The sequence below is a fragment of the Zingiber officinale genome, chromosome 4B (genome assembly GCF_018446385.1).
Source record: "Zingiber officinale cultivar Zhangliang chromosome 4B, Zo_v1.1, whole genome shotgun sequence".
In the NCBI taxonomy this organism is placed as follows: Eukaryota; Viridiplantae; Streptophyta; class Magnoliopsida; order Zingiberales; family Zingiberaceae; genus Zingiber; species Zingiber officinale.
Window position 1 is genome coordinate 64,536,700 of NC_055993.1, and position 18,832 is coordinate 64,555,531.

The 18,832-nt window shown below is 35.1% G+C and overlaps 1 protein-coding gene across 1 annotated transcript; it reads right to left on the reverse strand.

Moving 5' to 3' along the window:
• Positions 1 to 629: 629 nt before the first annotated feature.
• Positions 630 to 16,842, reverse strand: LOC121975101 (pentatricopeptide repeat-containing protein At4g14190, chloroplastic-like). The gene is made up of 2 exons (XM_042526510.1): positions 16,397 to 16,842; positions 630 to 1,914 (listed from the first exon to the last, which is right to left on the reverse strand). Exons 1-2 carry the CDS (start codon positions 16,775 to 16,777, stop codon positions 781 to 783), a joined length of 1,515 nt encoding a protein of 504 aa, XP_042382444.1. The 5' UTR covers positions 16,778 to 16,842; the 3' UTR covers positions 630 to 780.
• Between the last annotated feature and the right edge of the window lie 1,990 nt (positions 16,843 to 18,832).

Consider the following 18,832-nt stretch of genomic DNA (forward strand, 5'->3'; position numbering starts at 1 on the left):
GATGTCCATAGTTGCCTCAAGTAATAACACATTAAACTTTAGTCAGAGGCTCAACCTGACATTTATTTGTATTCACAACTATGTTTTGGAGCAGCAGGGCTCGTGGTTGGACAACTGTAAAAGACAACACTGAGCTCAAGACCTGGTATCTAAGCAGTGAAAGATATTCTAGGATAATCAAAATTGCAGTAAATTGACCTCAGTGAATACTGCATCGCATCAACTTATGTCTGCTCGGCCACATGGACTTGCATGAACGCACCTAATAAACAGTAGTTGTACGAGGAAGCATTGATGCCTTATTTAGGAGTTAGTAAACTGTCAAAGTATGGGCTTGCAAGTAGCAGCAAATAACTTGGTTGGAACAAAAGAAAAAAGTTTGATGGTCGAGATACCTATTGCTTACTCAAGTCAGTCAGTTAGTTAGTTATATATAAAACTGAGCAAGCAATAGGTATCTCGACCATCAAACTTTTTTGTTCCAACTAAGTTATTTGCTGCTACTTTGCTACTTGCCAACCCATACTTTGACATATATGAATTTGCTACCCTGGACACCCAATTTGGGCGACCAGGGTGGACGACCCTCACAGCCAAAATACTTGAGGTGTCCGGACTGTCACCCAAAGTAACAAATATCTCTCTCATTTTGATCCTCTAAATATAACACTACAGATAATTACATTTCTGCCAGAATAACATAAATCTTCATGATCAAACTCTTTCAGCAGAGATGTTGAAATAACTGAAATTAACTAATTGAGCTTTCCTTTTAGCTTTCTATCCAAGAACAAGACGAATCACATCACTGTATCTCCAAATTTTCTTTTGTTTTTGTCTTGAATGGACAGTAATGTACTTCTTTTCACAGAGCTTCAAGAAGGAACCTTTTCCAAAAGCAGACAACACCAGTTGATCAGTTCTTATTCCGACCACATCTTCCAAATAACGGCTCCTCCTCCACTCTTCTAAAACATGGATTCCGTCATAACCAATATCACATGCATCAAAGAAAATTCCATAAGTGATGAGATCAGGCTTTATATTACATACTCTAGCCTGACGAAAAGCACCATTCAAAGACCTGAAGTCCCTTATCTTAAGATAAAAATGTGCAAGGATGTTGACTATGTTTATATTGATTGGCACTTTTTCTTCTTCCATTTCATGAAGAATAGACTCCACGCCCTTTTTGCTGACAAGACCAGCACTAGATAGAAGCAAAATATACCAAACGAGATCAATTTTCCCCCAATTAGCAGTACGAACATCATTTCCTAATTCCTCTAGCTGAGCAAACCTATAATTCCTGATGTAAACTAATGCAAGTTTCCTTATCAGATTCTCCTTTATATAGGCCTTCAATTTCAGAATCCTGCGGTAAACCCTTTCAATCTTCTCCAAGTTACCCATTTCAGCATAAGCCTCAAGCATTGACACAAGAGTAGAAGCTTGCAAGTTCAAGTTCTTAGAACTGAGAACTCTGTATGTGCTTTCCATCTTCTCAAGAAGCCCACTGCGGGCATACTCGGTAATGAGTATGTTATAAGTAACCTCATCTGGAAAACAGCCACTAAGTTCCATCCTCTTCACACACTTGCTCATTTCGTCATATAGACCAAAACATCCATAAGCTCGAATAAGCCCATTATATGTCTCTGGTGTAGGTAACAGACCAGCTTCCAACATCATAGCAAACGTGGCATTTGAATTATGAAAATCCCTTTTTCTTGCAAAAGCGTGTATTATAGTATTATAGATGGCCAAAGACGGGATAATATCAGATTTCTTCGTGGCTTCAAATGCAGACATTGCTTCAATCATAAAGCCTTCTCCACAAAACAATTTTATGATTCTCAAATGATTGGAAGGATTGTTTCTTGTCATCTCAATATTTTTCCATAAATCAAATACCTGGTTTCATACAAGATTAGTGTGACTTGAACTTTGCATAAAATATTGAATCGCTCAATGCTAAGAAACATCAGACTAGAAAAAAATTACATCTGTGTAGAGTTTCACAAACAGTGTTCAATTAAAGAAACTATGTATCCAATTATAGATTATAACATGGTTTTAAATCTCAAGTGGTACCGAAGTTTCGGTCTCGGACCGGAATGATACAATTTTGGTACTGTATCGTGCCAATATAGTTTTAGTATTTTTAAAATATAAAATATATTAACTAAAAATAAAAAATTTAATCTAAATAGCTAAAAGTTGATTAAAATTATTAATCTAAGTTATTTATTAAAACCCAAGTTTAAAATCACCCCCTCCTACCTCTGTTACGTGACGATTGTGGGCACGCGCAACCCGCACGACGTGTCCTTATACGGAATGATCTGGCATTGTGCTAGTGTCGGTCCATGGGCGGAACGAGATGTTTCGCTCCTATCATATGAAACGGCTCGACATTTTAATCTATGGATTAAATAGTACCTGGTTTCCATTGTTAAAACACAGTGACAATTAAAAATTAAAGCAGTGAACAGACTAGCCACACATGTATGATGAAGCCTAATCAAATATGATAAAGTGCATCTCAAAATTGACAGACTATAATTCCACAAATATGCTAAGCATCAAGATTTGAAGTTCCATTCCTGGTTGGATTTATAGTAATCAAATGTTGACATGTGGTACCGTCGGCGCTGGTTAGGAAGAAGATATTGCATGGTCTGTGATAAGAAAAAGCACAGGCTAGACGAAATCCATCTATGCAATTAGGTTGCCAACTTCATGTTTTTCAGCGTGTCTGTAGAAAAGAAAAGGATGAAGCAACATTGCTGCAGGCATCTAAAAAGACGATAAAGTGAAGACTTGTTATCATCCGCTTGTTCCTCATCAATCACCACTCATGCTCATCGAATGAAGAGTGTTTGTGACAAGTATGAAAGGAAGATAAAGTCCAATTAGGAAGCAGACCTCCATTGAAAGAAGAAAAGAAAACTCATTGTCAAGCACCTGCAGCTAACCACAATGCAAGTTTGTCTAGTCAACTGTAAAAGAAGACGATGAGACACCTCCAATGTTTGGGTGACAATGATTTTTTTTTTTCATGTTGAATGACTAGTATACAATATTTTGAAGGGGAAAAAATCTAGTATGCCTTTCACCTTATACTATCTAGGTGAGTCTAACATATTATAATATCACATTAAGGGAACCAAAAGGAGTTGTTACCAAAGTTATAATCATCAATACATGGGAAGTTATGTGGGTATATTAACCACTAGCCCAGGTGAGCAATTGGATGATGGCATGTCTGAAGTGGATAACTAATAGCAAAGCTAGGGCTCTAGATCTATCAGATTAAGCAAATACTTAATAATATGGTCACGTGTCTAACCATCAGTCATCTAGCACTCAGTCTGAGGCCCACAAAAGGGGACTAGGTGCAAGATCTCATTCTCAATCTGCTATGGTAGTTGGTGAGGATAAATCTCTACGCAATCTCCAGGTAACAACTATCACTCCTTGTCAGGTCAATTTAATCTCATCTATTTCCACATCTCTACACCTCATCCCAATTTACCTGGTTATCTTCATCACCAGACTGGACAACCAAGCAATCGTTAGGCCAGCTTGGCTGTGCTAGGTTCACCACAGCTGAGCTTCGCTCACCTTGGATAAACACAAGTTACCTAGGTCAAATCAACCAACCTTCCATTCATACTTCGATAGAACACAAACTAGTTTGGTCCCCGTTCATCAAACTCTCCAAATCTAGGTCCAAGAATACTCAAACAGTCAGAAGACTTCTCTGTTTGTTCTAATCAAACTAAATAAATTGGTGCTGGTGCTGAGCGTGGAGGGATGATGAAAGGAAGAGAAGCAATAAATCCAAATTTCCCCTAATCACCTTTAAAAAGGTTGGGAAAGTTCTCTACTAAGGAGGAGAAATTGAGGCTGGAGTTTCCCTTCTGTGGATGAATAATCCACTCAATTTCAGGGCTACAAGTTCTGATTGTAGATTAAAAAATAATTATTACAATAATAAATAAATAAATAAATTGGGAAGACATAAATTTCCAGTTGTTGATGATGGATGACATGATAATAAAGATGTTTTACCATTTCATGAAATCAAAAGGTCGGAAAAAGAAGCAAGTACCAATGTGGTGACTCAGGCATAATGGAGGAGCAAGGAGTCCGACAAAAGCAAGATCAACGTGGAGGTGAGCAGGGACAAGACAAGAGTAAGAAGGTGGGAGTAGATGTATCGAGGGATAAAGGTAAATGGAAAGAAAGGGAGTGGCCAACTTGGGAAAGTAAGGGAGGTAAACAACAATCTGAGGTCAAAACACCATTCATTTTGGAGATGCAAAATAAATACTTTCATGTGCCATATATAGGGTGTACTAATCCTTCAAAGCATGTAAATGATTTTGACTAGAATGTCTTTGTGTGGAACATCAAATGTACTGATTTGTCAGATATTCCTAACCACTATTAGGGGTGGTACACTATAAGGGAGATTAACAATTTTGAAGAGCTTGCCAAAATATTTGAATCTTATTTTCTGGAAAGTAGTAGAATGACCGCAGGTTAGATTGTTCAATGTCATTCAAATGGGGGTGAGATGAGCCACTGTCAACATTTGTTAAGAAGTACGCGAGGGGAGCCAGCAAGGCTGGTTGATGATTCAAATCCAACCACTCAGATGACAGCCTTCAAGAAAGTACAAAGTCTTTATCGAAATTCTAACAATCCCTATATAAGAATCCCCCACAGATTTTTGTTGCTATGCCTGAAGGAACCAACAAGTTTTCTATTATAGATTATGTGATGCAGGGAAAGGTGATTGAATTGAAGCTTAGGAGGATCAAGGAGATCAAAAAGGTTAGGCAAAAACTAAAGCCAAAGGGATGCTTTTAAACATGCCACAACCAGAGATATTCATTGAGACAAAGGATAGAAATCTGCTGCATGGGCCTAACAAATTTGTTTCATAATGCATAAGTGTGGTGAGACAAAATATAGCAGATATCCAGTTGGGAACACAGACATGATACAGTAAATGCATCCAATTGAAATTCCAGACTAAAGAGATGATAAAGTAGGGATCAGGGACCTCAAGAAGGTTATGCAAAAATGAAGCCAAAGGAATGCTTTTAAACATCATTGTGATGAAGGATAGAAATCCGCTGCATAAATCCTAACAAATTTGTTCAATAATGAAGTGGGGTGAGACCATGGTTTAAAATCTCAAATCGTACCAAGGTTTCGGTCCTGGACCAGAATAATACGATTTCGACATCGTATGTGTAGTGCCGACCAAAGTTTAAAATCTTGACTCATGCCGAAGTTTCTGTCCCAGACCAGAACGATACGGTTTCAGTATCGTATCGTACCATGTCAATACGCTTTCGGTATTTTTATTTATATATAGTAATTATTAAATAAATATGTTTATTGTGTATAATTTTAAAATAAGTTATAAATTGATTTTATATAAATTCTCAATTATTGGACAACTTAATATGGTTAAAAAAAATAATTAAATATAGTTTTCGTTAATGAAAATTAATCTATCGATAACTTGAATTAAAATTGATATATCATAATATATTACCCTACTAATATCAAAAAGAGTGGCATGAATCAGATAGAAGCATTGATTCTTACAACATTCTACTTAAAGTCAATTCCATAGGTCTCCAACACCCAAATTAAATAGTCATCCCATGACATGCAATATTATTATTGATTTCTCCACATGTCCATCAATGTGTATTGATTCATCACTGGAAGTTGGATTTGAACCGACATTACTGAAATCGAAATGGATACAGGGGCATGCTCAGGATAAGGATAAGCATATGTCCCCAAGCTCTGGTGTGATGAATCGTCATATGATGCATCAGAGTTATAATAAGATGGCTGCGAGTATGATGAACTTCGGCTAAAATCAATCTGAGCTAAACTCTCCCGCATATCTTGATAATTATGAGTTTTCTTTTGTTTGTCACCCTTATATTGACATTGATATTAAATATTGCTACTTCTAACTCCATGATCATAATTTTGAGTTGAATGTGTGTAATCTATCTCACATGTCCATGGCTCCGGTGCTAGAGTAGGGACAACATAATTTTTACCACCAGATACATCACCACTGTCATCACTTCCATGAATACTTGCACTGTTATCAATATCACTATCCTCATTTCAAATTTCTTGTTGGACGACAGTGTCAGAAGGTGATGGTGTTTAATCACTGTCATTATGTTCTTGTTCATCAATTACATCGAGTGGATTTTCTCTAATTCTCAATTGACCCTTTCGCGTAAAAGTAGGAGGCTTGACTTTTTTCTTTCTTTTTAGTAAAAATGACAGGAGCTTTGCTTTTGCTTTTACCTTTATCTATGGACTTTGGTTGGGTTTGGTGTTGGGATATTTGAGAGTGTCTACACCGAGATCCAGAAAATCAAAATTCTTGATCAAAAGGTTCATCGTCATCTTCTTCCTAATAGATATCTCCTCTAACTTGTATTTTTTTTAATCTGTTGAGTAAGAAATTGAGATAGTCGTGGTGGGTATCCTGCTTCATCAAATAATGGATTCTCAACCTCAACAGCGCTCCACCAATCCATCATTGGATCATTCTCAATTTGAACAAATCCAATATTAAATGGGTCTACATAACCAGACTCTTGTTCTTCATTCTCTTCTGTTATTGCTCTTAGTTGAAGAAGCATATTATAATGAACGTAAACCATCTTCTCCAAGCGATGATAAGAAAGATGATTTCGTATTTTTGTATGAATGAGGGAGAAAGTTGACTAATTTCTTTCACAACCACTTGAAGATGTTGTGAGAGAATTCTTACTGCAATCTTTTTCAAATTTAGAATTAATCCTCCATATTGTAACCACCACTCAGCTGTAAGATAAATAAGAACAAAATTAAAATAGTATTTATATTTGTTGACAATAATTAGTAATACTTTTTATTATATTTACCTGTATCCATCTTATATCTAAATGACACTGCAATAGGATGGCTAAAAGAACCATGTCTCCCGAAATAATCGACTTTCATTAATAATCTTAGCAATTGATTCTCTATTTGTATGTAGTCTTGATATTATATGTCCGAGAGCTATTACTAAATCATCTTTTGTGCCAAGATTATAACGGTATTAATATGTCAAATTAAGATAACAACCTACAATAATTAAACATATACAATTATTAATAATAATATTAAAAAAAATTACATTAAAAAATACGTACTGGCCAAATGAATATATTTTCCCATTTAATCATCTTTGTAGTGATTATATCAATGTAATGTTGATATTTTATTGGTGATTTTAGACATATCTTAATTTCCTCTTTTGCTTCATAAATTAGGCGGTAAACATTGCCCATTTGTGGCTTCTTGTCCATATCAACTTTACATAGAACAACGTATAATGGTTCTACTGCTATAAGAATATTTGCAATATAGTCCTAAAATCTAACGAATATAATTATTTTTGCATCTTACCTTCTATCATGTTAGAATATCGAGAAGCTTCCCAATCCTCAAAAGAGAAGATGACCTTCAATCTGACTTTTTTCTGATTCAACGATTTTAACAAGAGAAAGTGAGTGGCAAACCTAGTCGCTCCCTGTCGCAAAATCTCCCCATCAATAAATTTTCTCATTAATCCATGAATTCAATGATGATTATAAAGAAATTTTGTTAAAGATTGACTTTTTTAACTACCTTCTTCACTATATCGAGCTTATCGATATCTGTCATCATCAAATCAATACTGTGGTTGTGCATAGAGTCCAAAATAATGATTGATACTTTTGCTCCAATAACTCTCCAGCCCTCTTAAAGTTAGCACAATTGTCTATAATCATCTACACTATATGTTCTGCACCTATCTCTTGAACTATATTATCCATCAAACGATATATGTAGGATGCATCATGATAGTCTATAGTTGCATCAATAGATTTATGAAATGTCACTTTTCTATTGTAGTATAATAGAAAGTTAATAATGCTCATCCATGTAGGTCCTATCGAGCCATCACACATCAATGTAACCTCATATAAGTTTCATTGCTTCTTGCATGATAGGATCCAAGTATTAATCTTCTCCAGTTGTTCATCTAAATATGGACAAACAATTTCATATGCAGTCGGAGGTTGAATAGCAGGACCAGATTTTTAGATGTTGGATATCATGCTACGGTAGTATGTGTTGTTTGCTATATTAGGGGGGATATGATTAAAATGAAAAAATTTAACAAAACTTTTACAGATTGATTTCTTCTTCTCTTTTGTATATGCATCATCAATCCTAGTTTATTTGCTGGTATGGGAATGCCAGTAGATCAATATTAGCAATATCAACTATACGTCTTTGTCCCATAGTAGGAAAAAAACGACCAATACCACCTTGTGTTAAAGTAATACAAACACTGCACTCCTTCCCAATGTTGCTACAATAGTTAAGTCACTTCCACGGGCACCAGTTGAACCACTTCTATGTCGTATATTTTGCTCATAGTCATATTGAGTTCGAGAGACACTGAGAGCTGCTAAAAAATCTTCGTCATTTGAAATTTCACCACGACCTTCAAATTCATCATAGAATGGTTCATTAGAGCTTCGGCTATCAATAACTTCACGTTGTCGTTGTTGTTTACCTCTTTCATTATACGACGAACTTCTCGAGAAACTTTTCGACAATTAGAAACATTTGGATATCCACCCTCCAGATTAATTTAAACAATTAGTAATATGCTTTTTCAGAATATTAATTAATAAAAAATTTAATTTTAAATATATTTTTTATAATTATTGTGATAATTTAATTAGTTCTTATAAAAGTCTATTCGAAAATATCACATATACTTGGGAATTGTTTAAATTAATTAAATTTAAAATTAAATTTTAAAAGCAGGGCTCGGCGGATCGAGGGGTATGTCCAACGGTGCCGGAGTAACGGGATGCTTCCAGCACCGCCAAAGGCATCGCGGGATGCTTCCGATGCCGCCGGAGGCATCCCAAGACTCCTCTAATGCCTGCCTGCAATGCATCTGAGACGGGGACGCCTACAGGCCATTTGCGAATAGGGGGAAATCATAACTTGTCGCTCTTGCTGCCGCCTCACCACTATTCATCATCGCCTCGCCACTGCTCGGAGTCGCCTCGCCACTACTTGTCGTCGCCTCGCCGCTGCTTGTCGTCGCTTGCCATGGCTCCCCGTTGCCTCGCAGCTGCCTTCGTCGGATATGCTGATCGCTCGCTAGTGCCTCTTTATATAGGGTCTTTTCTCCTTCTACGCGATTAATCAATGGCGACAGAAGGAATCGAATTGATTCCTTTTGTCGCACGATTAATCGATCAAGACCGAAGGAATCGAATCGATTCCTTATGTCGCGCGATTAATTGATCGCGACAGGAGGAATCAATTCGATTCCTACTGTCGTGCGTGCAGTCACGGACGCGCGTGACAGATGCCGAAAAATCAAGCGTTGCGTGCCGGTTTCGCCAGTTCAACCGAACGATAAAAATCGTCCGTGCCGGGCGGCACGAAACGACATTTCATTCCTTGGTGCCGACATAATTTTAGTATTTTATATATATATTAATATTTGATTATTAAATATGTTTTTATATTTTAAGATGTTAAATTTATATTTTAATATTTTCTCATAAGATAATGCCTATTAAATTTTTATAAAAGATATTTTAAAAAATAAGTAATTCTTAAAATTCAAAACTAAATTTAAAATTATAAAAATAATTATAAAATTATTTGAAATCTTAAATTATTTTTTTAATACATTTGTAAATTTTTAATTTTAAAAAGTTTATTTGAAATGTTTAAGAATTATATATTTTTTAATTTTTCGATTATTTTCAATTTATGCTAAATTTTAAAATTAGTAAAAAAAATTAAAATTATTTTATAAAATATTTATTAAAATTATTTAAAAATTTTGAAATAATTTTTAATATTTTTATAATTATTATTAAAAATAGTTTATTTATAAAAAATAGATATTTAAAAAATAAAAAATTAACTAAATAAAAAAATAAAAAAATAAAAAAATAAAAAAAATTGTGGTTGCAAAGACTATCACTACACTGTGATCCATGCGGAGGGGTTTTAGGAATATATAATATTTAATTAGATTTTTTTAGAATTTTAAATTAATTTTATATATTTTAATGGGTAATTTAATTAGGATTTTAAAAAATATATTTGATTATTTATTTAAATTAGAGATAATCAAATCATTAAAAAAATAATAACATAGCTAAATAAATAAATAAAAATTTTATTATATATTTTTAATATTAAAATAAATAAAATATTTAATTAATTAGATAATTTTATTAGAATTTAATTAAGCCTCTTTGAATTATCTCCATTTAGATAAAATGGGTAGGCGAGAAGGCAAACATGATAGAAATCTCAAGTTTTAAGTTATGGTACATAGAAAAGAATAAAATAAGACATATAGTGGATATTATTATAAATAATTCGTTAAAGATGAAGTTGTAGGAGTAGTTAGAAAAGGGGATAGAATTATAGCTCTTAAGATAATAGTAACGAAAGAAACTATGAACGTAATTAGCATATATGCACCGCAAGTATGATTAGATAAAACTATCAAATCAAGATTTTGGGACAACTTAGATGAAATATTATAAAACATTCCGCCAAATGAAATAATTTTAATAGGATGTGATCTAAATAGCCATGTTAGAGTAAAAATTAAGGAATATGAGAGAGTACATGGGAGTTATGGGTTTGGAACTAGAAATAAAGAATAGAAAACTATATTGGATTTTGTGATAACATATGACCTTATATTAGCTAATACATTTTTTAAAAAAAAAGAACACTTGGTTACGTTCAAAAGTGAGAATAATAAAATCGCAAATTGACTTTCTTATGGATAGGAAGAGGGATAGAACGATTTATAAAAATTACAAGGTCATCACTGGAAAAAGCTTAACTACTCAACATAAGTTAGTAGTGTTGGATATACGCCTCAAGCATAGTATCAATAGAAAGAAAATAAATATGACTCCTAAAATTAAGTGATGGGAGTTAAAGGATGGGAAGCAAAATATGTTTAAGGAGAAGGTAGGACTACAAGCATTAGGTGAAATATACAGTGACTCTAATACAACATGAGATAAGATTGTATCAAAGTAGAAAATAGTAGCTACGAGTGTACTCGATGAATTAAAGGGACATGCACCACTAAGTAAAGAATCTTGATGATAGAATGAGAATGTCCCCTCGGGATGGTCTAGTGGCTAGCGCATGAGGTATTGCCACCATGAGATATGGGGTTCAAATCTCGGTAAAACCGAGGTAAATGTCTCCCTTATGTGCTAGTCATTATTCCAAAGTCTAGTAGCCACCCGTGATTTACCTCCTCCGTGTTAGCCCTGGGACGGGTTGGCGGGGGCGCTGGGGGCGAGCATATTCGCCTTTTGCCACCTTGATGATAGAATGAGAAAGTATTAGAGAAAGTGAAGGAAAAACAAAAAAACTTATAAGAAATTATATATTTATAAAAATAAGGAAAACTTAAGAAAATATACAATAGTAAAAAAAAGAGACTAAGAAATAGTAAATGAAGCAAAAAATGAAACTTTAGAACAATTATATCAAAAATTGAATACAAAAGAAGGGGAAAGAGACATTTATAGAATAGTTAAAATAAGAGAAACGAAAACAAAAAAATCTTATCCAAATAAAATATATATCAATAAATGATGAATAAATAAAAGAGCGGTGGAAGAGGTATTTTTATCAACTTTTTAAAGAAGGTTTAGGTGACCAACTTAACTTTGGTAATTTAAATAGATCAAATGAGTATAGAAATTTAAATGAATAAGCTTCAAATGAGATGCACAATGAAAAAGTCGTTGGACCAGATCATATTCCGATAAAGGTTTGGAAGTGTCAGGGAAATAAAGTATTGAATGACTTATAAAATTATTTAACATGATATTGAAAACGAAAAAAATGTCTGATCAATGAAGGGTAAGTACTCTAGTTTCCTTTTATAAAAACAAGGGAGACGTACAAAATTATGCAAACTATAAGGGTATTAAACTAAGAGTCATACCATGAAACTTTAAGAAAGAGTGAATGGAAAAAGATTAAGGAATGAGATCACAGTAACCGAAAATCAATTTGGATTCATGCTTGGAAGGTCGATAATAGAAGCTATACATCTTCACAATTAATTGAAAAATATCAGGAGCAAAAATAAGATCTACACAAGTATTCATTAACTTAGAAAAAACTTATGATAGAGTCAAATAGAAATTATATAGAGAATTCTAAAAAAGAGAGGTGTTAACGTAATATATATTGAACTAATTAAGGATATGTATGAGGATGTAACGACCAAAGTAAAAACTTTAGGCGCAGTAACTGAAGGATTTCTAATAAAAATAGGATTACATTAAGGATCAGCTCTAAGTTCCTATCTTTTTACACTAATTATGGACAAACACACTGTACATATTCAAGGCATAGTACCGTGGTGCATGTTATTTGCAGATGATATTATTTTGGTAGATGAAATACGTAAAGAAGTAAATATTAAGCTAGAATCTTGGCAGAAAGCACAAGAAGAGAAAGGTTTTAGGGTTAGTAGAATAAAAACGGAATATATGAAAATTAAGTTTAACAATATTAGATGTAATGAGACAATGGTTAAAATAGGAGATGACAAGTTGCCTGAAACTGAGATCTTTAAATATTTATGATCATTTTTGTAAAACGATGGGGGATTGAAAAAGATGTCTTACATAGAATATAAGTAGGATGGTTGAAATGGAGCAGAGAGTCTAAAACTTAAAAGAAAGTTCTATAAAACCGTAGTTAGACCTACTATATTATATGGAGCTGAATATTGGGCTATGACTCGAGCACATGAACAGAAGATGAGAGTTGCAAAGATGAGAATGTTAAGTAAAGATGGACAAAATAAGAAATGAGAGTATTAGAGAGAGTCGGAGTTGCATCTATTGAGGAAAAATTCCAAGAGACACGTTTAAAATGGTATGGGCATGTACTAAATGACCAATAAATGCTTCAGTCAGGAAATGTGAAAATATGACAAACACGCACATCAAACGAGGAGGAAAACCAAAAAAGACTTGGTTAGTAATAATAAAACAAGATAAACTTTATTTAAATATAAATGATGATATAATAGGGAACAGAACCCAATGGCGTAAAAGAATCTATATAGTCGATCCCACCTAGTGGGATAAGGCTTGGTTGTTATTGTTGAATTATCTCCATTCATCCTAGGAATTGTTTTAATTAAAAAAAAATGATTTAATTAAAAAAATCACTGCGACCCTAAGCGCAGCCGCAAGGTTGCGCAGCCCCTTCGACGCGGCCATAGGGTCGTGCGGCCCCTCTGGCACAGCCACGAGGGTCGCGCAACCCTTGCTGCACGGTCGTAGGGTCGTGCGGCCCCTCTGGCACGACCGCGAGGGTCGCACGGCCCTTGCTGCACGGCCGCAGGTTTTGCAACACCTCCGCGGCTACCGCTAGGAGTGGTGTCTAGTTCGTGTCAGTGTCGGTCGACGGGCAAAACGAAATATTTCACCCATTTTGACTAACTCGGCACGAGATCTCAATCCCTAGGTGAGACAAAATATTGCAGACATCCAACTAGGAATAAGGACATAATACAACTCATGCATCCATTTGATGTTCCAGGTTAAAGAGATGATAAGGAGATAAAAAAGTATATTGGATAAAAGAGGAAGACAATAGAGTGCGTGGAAGACCTAAAGATCCCGTTCAAAAATAATTAGCTAACCAGAAGGTGACGAAAGCAATAAAAAGTCAGAGTCATACCCAGGGAAATAGCTCTCAGACTTAACCCTATATGTATCACTGAATACAACTAGGATTTGGCTTTTATAGAAGAGGAAGCAAGGAAATTAGCGACAGATCAGGATACTCTGGTCATTTGGAGATAAGACTACGAATTGCACCATCCTTATAGGGTGGTGAAAATAGAATGCTGATCAATACTAGCAACTTGGCTAATGTTCTACACTAACAATGTTTTGAAGCTTAGGTATTATCAACAGGATTTGGATAGTGAAAGCACCACCCTTTTAGGGTGTACAAGTCAGTATACACACTCGGAACTATAGGCCTTACTTTATTCCTCAAGGAAGAGCCTTGGGAAAATAAAGTTCTCAGCAGTGGACCTACTCTTGGTTATGATGTTATCAAACAAGCAAAGGACAAGTCTATAAACTTGTCATTGAGCAATGAAGTTTCCAACACTGAAAGGGGCAACTATGGTTGGAGCTGTTCGAAAAAATTGCAAAGGTGCTACTATAATTCTTAAACCATGATCCTATGGAAGTCGGTTCAATTGAGAAAGACTAATGAAAACTAAAAGGTGAAAAAGATGGAAAAGCCATCGAAAAGGTTCATAGAGAAGTTAAAGCGCTCTAAATTCAGTGTAAGGTAACACTAGCGGAGAAGTTGGTACGTGCACTTGCAAAAGCAGCCAAGAAGTTACCAGAATAATTTGAGAGGGATATAACTTGAGACTATTCAGTCTATCCACAAAAGGCAAATTTGCATAGGCAGATGTAGATAGAAATAACAATGAATCATACTTTGTTGGACTACCCCACTGAGTGTGTTAGATTTAGTATTCTGAAGGATGCCAACAATGAGAGTATGTTCTACTGGAATTATTATAGACCTAATTACTCTTGTATATGAATTTGAACAAAAGTGGTAGTAATAGAGATATACGTAGACAATTGATCCCTCTAAACATCGAGTAGGAATAATTTTGATTAGTTGAAAAAGATATATGGTGGACAAGGCAATAAGGTTCCAATTTCTAGCATCAAAGAATGAAGGAGTATGAAGCCCTAATCATCAGATAAACTACTTCAGTAGAAATAATAGCAAACTGCTTCAGTAGAAATAATGGCAAACTGAATCTAAGTTAAGCGTTCAATGACTTTCAATCGGTAGTATAATGCAGAGTTGTCAAAAGCACTCAAGGGTCTTGGGGCTTAAAGTACAAAATAAAGCGCATGCTTTACGAAAAAAAGTGTAATAAACAAAAGAACTATTATATCTATTAAAAGTCATTGAAAATGTCTTTAAAAATTCAAATGACAATAAACAAAATATTATGAAGCCGTAGAATGGTGACACGAAAAGACTAACAAAGAAAAGGCAAAGAAGAGTACTATAGAAGTCAACATGCAAATTGAGTCATGTTTTTCTCTAGCAAAGATTAGGAGTAAAAAGAGAAATTGTACACTGGGTCCATGAAAACTAGAGGGTGATGTTGCAAGTAGATTAGGGTTGCAAAAGAGGAGATGGGAGAGACAGGATTTTTGCGTCTAAAAAAATCTAATAGAACAAGGCTCCTAGTGATGGGTTTTGTAGGAGGAAATAAGAGTTGCCTTAAGGGAAGAGGTTGAACCAATGGAGATTGGTGCTTGGTGGTTATAGGAACAAGCAACATGGGTGTAAGTCAGCATAGCGAGCACCAGTTGGTGGTCAAATTTACTATTATTGTCAAGGGTGCAAGTAGAAGTAGAATTTGTGGAGCAGAGAGATAGGAGGGGTTTGTAGAGAATATTAAGTGTGAAGAATGTGGGATATGTGTGAGCCAAAAGTTTAAATGTGGTTACCAAACGGATGCAGCATGAAAGTCGACAAAACTTGCTCAAACGTTTAGTACCACACGATGCAACATAAAATGAACAATCTCATTCAAGAATACTTGCACTCACAAAGGAAACTGAAATTTTATTAAATGGAAGATCAAGCAAACAAAGGGGCTAGGTCTCTTTTTAAAGGCCCCAATATGGCTTATTCTCCAAAAGATTAAACGAGAACCCTTAATTAGTTGACAATTGAAAAACTAACTCCCAGACTAATTTATCCTATTCATGTAAACTTCAGTACTTCAAAATAAAAAATTATTATATATACAAAATTCTTGACTTCCTATTTCAGAAAATATCTAAACTGAAACTTTCTAATTTTAAACCGCATTTTGGTTGTCCCCATCTTAATTTCTCACTATCTCATTGAGTAAAATTATTCCTGATGAATTATATAGAGTCAGCCCGGAATGTACGCACCAACACAAATTGAATGTACTGTGTCAAAATCAACCCAAGGTTAATTCCAATTGAAATGATTAGTTCAAACAATCAAATGAATATATATATATATATATATATATATATACACACACACATATATATTCACCAGACGACAGTCTTAAACCAAACTAACAAAAAAAACCTTTTCAAGAGAAGCAACAAAGAAATCGATCAAAGAGAAAAATCTAAAAGTAAATAAAGAGAAACAAGAGGTAGAAAATCCGAACCTGTAGGGCCTCTTCTGCCCTTCCAGTTTCAACGAGGAAGGATACCATAGCCCAGAGGTTGTCTTCGGTCCAATCCCCATCTTTTTCGAGAAGCTGTAGAGCGCTAGAGCCACTGTTTATGGAGGCCTCATGAATCAAGGATCTGAGGCCGTTATTCCGGTGAAAAGTGTCGACCAGCAGCGTCCGATGCCGCTGTTCCCAATCCTGGGGCAGTGGTTGATGTTCCGCAACCGGACGTCTCGAAGAGCGAAGCTTGGAGGACGAGGAATGCTGTGAATTCAAGATGGGGAGGGAAATGGTCGAGGAGGGGGAAGAGGAGAAGGAATAATTGCGGAAGGAGGAGAGGGAATAGAACGAGGCGGAGCCAAGGTTCGTCGACATTGCCGTTGCTTCACCAACTCGTTTATGCGGGTGGCTCTGGCATTAGGATTGGGTTCGACGGTCTCTGATATGAGCATCAACTATCCAACGGCCTATAAGATGGGCAACGTCAATAGGCACAAGTTGGAGGCACTAAAAAAAGTCAGTATCCCGGAAGATCATGTTCACTATTAGTTCGAGTCAGCAACGGGCGAAGGTGCCAATTCTGCTCTACTAGTTCATTTAACTTACATATAGTTCATATAAATAAATAAAAAGGAACGAAATCAAAATACCTAATTGAATGAAATGAATATTTTATTTTATTTCGTCGATATAAACAATTGAATACTTCAATTTATATTTTATTATTTTATTTGCTTAATTTTTTAACCTCTAATTGATGTTCATATTTAAGTATTTATAGGGGTGAGAGAAGAGAGGAGTATACGGATATCATGACCATGATCCTCTAAGAAAATAGGAGATGTTATGACTATTTTAGTCATTTCATAATTTTTTTATCATTAATGATGATAGTGTCGATCGCTCAGTTGTTGGTCGGATATGGTTGTCAAGGATCAGACATTTCTAGGGTTGTGGACCATGTTAATTTGATCTACTAGAAGTTTTAGTCACTTACTAAACATTCAGTTTCCCTTAATCTGGCTAAACTTCCTCTACCAATACTAGTTAAACTTCTCATTATCTACGAACATCTAGTCTATCATGACTTATTTGAACTTCCACTAAGTTTCTTATTTGTCAATGTTCGTTAAACTTTCAACACTTGCTAAGCCTATTGAATTTCTTCATTGTCAACACCTTTATTGGATTCCTAATTATCAAGTATTTAGTCACCCTTGACAATTTTTCGTATATCAAATGTCTAATCTACCTTGACCCATCTTGACTTTGTTGGTACATGAAGCATCATAATTGACTTATGTTTTGATATTGACAAAGGTTCAAGTTAAATTTTGTTATTATCTAATGAATTAATTCAATGTGCAAAATACTCAACTTAGAAGGTCATAATAAGTCAACTAGACCCGATATTAGGTAAGAGAAGTCTCAACAGATCGTGGAACTAAGTAGGAAATCCAGATAGATCAAGTGGATCTAACATCTGGTAGGTGGATTCAATAAGTCTGGAGAACCCAATATTGAAACAAGTGGAAGATCTAGTAGGTCGATCTGATGCTGAGCGGTTAAAGTCCAAACAGGTCTGGAGGACCCAATATTTGGTAAGTACATTAAGGTAAGCTTTCGAAGGGAGTTTAGAGAGGTCGTGTCCCGGTCCGAACAAACCTTAGGTGTTGATCCAATTGAAGAAATCAATGGAGGTTTTTAAATTGAGATCAAGATAGTCCTTACTGTCTTAATCATGCATATTATATATTTGTAATAATCTTGTCTTGCAAGTTTATTATTATTGCATGTGCTAACTCTGTGTTACAGATAAGCAACAATCAGATTGATTGTGTTGGACGTTGAGGAGACGAAGGGACGTCTCTTCCCTTTCATCTCTCTCATTGCTGCAAACGTCAAGGAGATGAAGGGGCATCCCTTCCCCTTTGTCTTCCTCACTCAGCTTATATAATGATGCGTCCAAGAGCAATCGAGGGGAGAAGGTGATCAGTGTGTGCACAGTGGAGGTGACGATGGGCAAAGGAGAACATATGGACGAAAGGGATTTGGCTCATGAAACTCAAAGGGCTTTTCGATTTTATTCATGATTGCTTTTCCAATGTCAAGCAGTGACCAAGTTTGTCTCGGGAGATTACTGTGAGTTGTTATATGTTTTAATCTTGTGTTTCATGCATATTAGAGATTGTTGGAGTGTATACTGAAAGCCTAAGCTTTGTAAACATTCATTATGAATAAATAATCACATTTGGTCAAATTGTCTACATTTGTTTGTAGTTGTTCATTTAATTTATATTGTAGATAACATAGTATGTGGTGTCACATACAGAAGATGATGTTATCAGTATCTTATAAATTATAAACAGTAGCTCACGACCAGAATGGAAAGGAACAAACCATTAGAAGGTCGTAGTGTAATTAGGTATT